Consider the following 4,190-nt stretch of genomic DNA (forward strand, 5'->3'; position numbering starts at 1 on the left):
TCATGGCCCGTCTACCAGCCCTGTTGAGCAAAGTTGGGCATCACTGTGCCCCCGCTACATTTGTGGGCTTGTGTAAGGAGGAGCACAGGCATAGAGATATTTTGTCTTTGTCTTATGCCAGCAAAATTGTACTCTTGCTCACTGTAGGAGTTGGCAGGTGTTTGAGCAATAGCCCACTTGGGTTTCCTGCATTAAGAAAACAGTTTATGGTCTGGACTGCAGTTACCTTGATTGGAGCAATAATTGTATTACACTATGCTCTGTTTTTAAAATTATACAATGTTCTCCAAGATAATATATAATGCTAATATAGAATGATTAGCAAAGCTGCATAGGCAGACTCAGAATTTTTATTAATTAGCAATATTTTTATTCAATACCAATAGCAAAGTGCTTTTCTTGTCTCCTCTGTATGTTTTCTCTTCTAGGGCTTGTTGCAGTATCTCTCCAGTTGATAAAGAGTGCATGGGTTATCACAACATTCTTCCACAATTCCTCTCTTCTTCTTGTTCCATGGCAGTTCTTCCTCAGCAGATGCTACCAGATAGAGAGAAGCCCCCAAATTACTTCTTCTATAGATGTATATATGTTTGGAGATGCTATACCATCTTTCAAGAGGTGATATAAAGTGTATATGGGGGTGGTTTTTAGAACATGAAGCAATGTTAAATAGTATCTATTTCAAGGTAGCTTCCAGGCTTTGGGGGCTCTTGAATCCCCTGTCATGCTGCTTTCCCCTATGAAAGTTTTTCTGTCTGTCCATGGAGGTTGGGATGGGAAGAAATATGTCTACTACTGGTGCGACTCACTGTTTTAAGAAGAAGAGTTGGTTCTTATATGACACTTTTCTCTACCCAAAGGAGTCTCAAAGAGGCTTACAATTACCTTCCCTTTCTCTCCCTGCAACAGACACCCTGTGAGGTAGGTGGGGCTGAGAGATCCCTGAAACTGCTGCTTTGTGTGACCAGCATTATCAGGACTATGATGACCCCAAGGTCACCCACATGGCTGCATGTGGAGGAGTGGGGAATCAAACCTAGTTCACCAGATTAGAAGCCAATGATCCTAGTGGTAGTAGGATTTTCTCCTTACTGCTGCCTTTTCTTCCAGTCTGGCTGTGGGTATCACGGAGAAGAGAAGCTGAAGACAGACAGGAAGGGAAACCACTAGAAAAGAGAAGGGCTGCAGTCATTGCGACCCTCACAGCCAATAGTGGGAGATAAGCAGTGAGCAGTGGCAGGGTTAAGCTATGATTCCTGGTCTCCATTTTATTGGCAATTAACATTTGGTCCTGAACAGCATAGCCCAGATCTTGGCTACTGTCATCCTTCAGTTGTAAAAGTATAATAACAAATTAACTAACTGTTATTTTACTGCCCAATTCTGTTACCTAATAGTAAGGTGAGCCTTGGACTCTTTAGCAACTAACTATACCATGCTTCTTGTTGGAATTGTAATCGATTTGGTGAAATCAACCTTTAAATGTTGTTAAGTGGTCAAAATGCTAAGCAGCACCTATATATCCCATATCATTTTCCACTCAATTTTATTCCTTTTAAATTTCAAAGCACTGTGAGTCTGGATCTGTGCCTAATCCACAAAAGATAACCAATAATTGCAAACACTCCGCAGCTCAATTTATCTGGAGGGACTCAGGACTAAGTCCAGTCAAAAAGTCCCAACAATTTTAAGGTGATTCAATATTGAAAAAGATAGAGAAGGTCAGACAGGTTCACCAATTACTTGGAGTAGTATCTTTTGAGTTCTTATTTTCATTGAAATAATGTGGCTGATGTACACTCTTGTCTAAAATGTTTCCCTGGGAATGTTTCCATGATTTCATTACTGACTGAAATACTGACATTTCCTTCTTTCACATGATTCTCTCCTTAGAGTTCATATAGTGCAATGTAGTGAGTTAATATTTGTGCTGTTTGGGTAATAAGAAAAGTTACCTTGATATTCATTCATGTCCTGAAATCTTTGAAAAGGGTTGTGGATACCTCGTTCTCCACAGACCATAATGAGTGTATCTGTTAATTCATCACCACACAAAAACTGATCTGCAAAAGCATGACTGGCAATAGGAGCCAAAAGAACAACCAGTGCCAGGAGAGGCAAAGATCTGATCCAGAATGCCATGGTGATGTTGACAAGACCTTGGAAAGAGAAGGCAAGCTGAGGAAATGGGCTTCAAGCAGAGAGAAGAGTCTGCCTCTTGGCTTCTACCACTCAAAATCCGAGGTGCTTTAAGGCTGACCTCCCCCTTCTCCAGCCTGCTCGTCTTCATATGAAGGATTCCCATTATAAAAGCAACATGCTAATAGCCAAGGGGACTTGATTTTGTTGAGGACTGTTTTACAGGTTACTTTTTATCTTTAAACATGTTTTACCTTTAAAACATTACACGCGTACACTTTTTCTGACTACCAGATCTATGCACTACGGGTGCAGTTTGGGTAGCTGCAATCGGTGTGGGCATAAAGTAGAAATACACATTTGGCTCCACACAATGTGTGAAGCAGATCTTGGATGTGATGGGAAACGTCCAGGTCATTTGCTCAGGGTGACAGCCAAAAGGTCTTAGGCGTGCCCCTGAAGCACATTTCATGAACAATTTGAAGCTGTGCATAGTGTGAGATTAGGATGACTGGGTGACTTTGTGCCAGTCATCCTAGTTCAGATCCTTGGAGGAAGAACATAAACAAAATAATGCATATAAACATACATTTACATTGGCATTCTCTTAACAAGGAGCAAGGTCCACAGTCCTGCAGGCTAACAATGGGACCTTGCTGGCAATTATTGTGCAGGCAGTATGTGCTTCAATTACACATGTAGTTTACAATCTGCAATGCTAAGCAGAGCCCCATAGCTAAGAGAAAAGGCATGTTCAGTATGCACATGGAGCTCTTTTCATTCCCATAGTTGAAGACAGGAAAACTCCTTTGCTCATGTAGGACTGAGCATTCTGCTGCATTACAGCTGTCTGTATGTGCAGGGAAATCTGTGCTTTGCTGGGCAGTATCTATCTTTTCAACAGTACATTTCAGTGTGAAACTGCGTTGAAGTCTTTCATTTGTTCAAATGCAGGTTAGTCTGAGAGAGGCTCAGGAGTTTCCAGAAGAAGCACAGCCAGCTACCTGTCCATTTATCCTGTGGTGCTTGTTATGTTGTGGTGTCTGAAGTCAGCTTGCAAGCCTTACCGTAGGACCATCAGAGCATAAATACCAACCACCCATCTTTAAACCCTGAATTCTATGTCCTGCAGAAGATAATCCAAAAGACAGTGGAGATCAGACTTACCTAACCCAATTGTACCGAGAGAAGCTTGAAGGCAGTTCAGAAAAGAAGAAGATAATGTGGAAGTGATGTTTTAGCCTTCCCTCTTCCATATTTATAGCCCCTTGACTATTCCTAACGACACAAGTTTGGGTTAAAACTCCACCTTTTCCACATTGTCCTGCCAAATCTTTTGCTCCCTGGGCATGTGTATATCCTCAACAGGTCATGAACATGGATCAGTGCAAGCAACAGTTTGCACTTTCCATCCCATTACACTCCTTGCCACTGTTTGTTTCATACCAGCCATATGCCCGTATGCTGCTTGCTTTGTTGTCACCCTTTTAACAATAGAGATGACGGGGCTACTAAAGCTCTCCAATTACACTAAAGCTGGGCAGTTGGCAGGGCTGAGATTGGGGTGGCCACTAAGGTGTCAGTTCTAGCAGCTGTTTCTGAAGTGCAGAATTAAGAAAAGGCAAGCATGTTAACCTGTTTAGCCAAATGTTTTTAGTTTATTTTGCTTGCTGGGTAACCAGTGTAAGGTGACCAGATTTTAACATTGGTAAAGGGGGACACCATTGAATGGAGGGGGGAGGGTTCTTGATCAAAAATTTGGTCTATATGGAACAACAAAAAGTTTCATAGAATGCATATAATGCAAAACTAATATTGTAATATATATATATTTAATTTCAACACAAAAATAGTATTGTAATATATATTTTTTTAATTTCAACATACGTACAATTTGCCAGGTACCCCCAGATGTCCCTCCAAAAATGGGACAATTGCTTCTGGGGAGGAAAGCTATGGCAAATTTAGACAGCATCCTAAAAAGCAGAGACATCACCCTGCCAAAGAAAGTGTGTCTAGTCAAGGCTATGGTTTGGCTGTGAAATGTTTGG

General features: G+C 41.3%; 1 protein-coding gene across 1 annotated transcript; it reads right to left on the minus strand.

Moving 5' to 3' along the window:
* Positions 1-424: 424 nt before the first annotated feature.
* LOC143828926 (insulin-like) lies at positions 425-2,142 on the minus strand. The gene is made up of 2 exons (XM_077319085.1): positions 1,956-2,142; positions 425-537 (listed from the first exon to the last, which is right to left on the minus strand). Exons 1-2 carry the CDS (start codon positions 2,140-2,142, stop codon positions 425-427), a joined length of 300 nt encoding a protein of 99 aa, XP_077175200.1.
* Between the last annotated feature and the right edge of the window lie 2,048 nt (positions 2,143-4,190).

This window comes from Paroedura picta, chromosome 2 (assembly GCF_049243985.1).
Source record: "Paroedura picta isolate Pp20150507F chromosome 2, Ppicta_v3.0, whole genome shotgun sequence".
NCBI classification, from domain to species: domain Eukaryota; kingdom Metazoa; phylum Chordata; class Lepidosauria; order Squamata; family Gekkonidae; genus Paroedura; species Paroedura picta.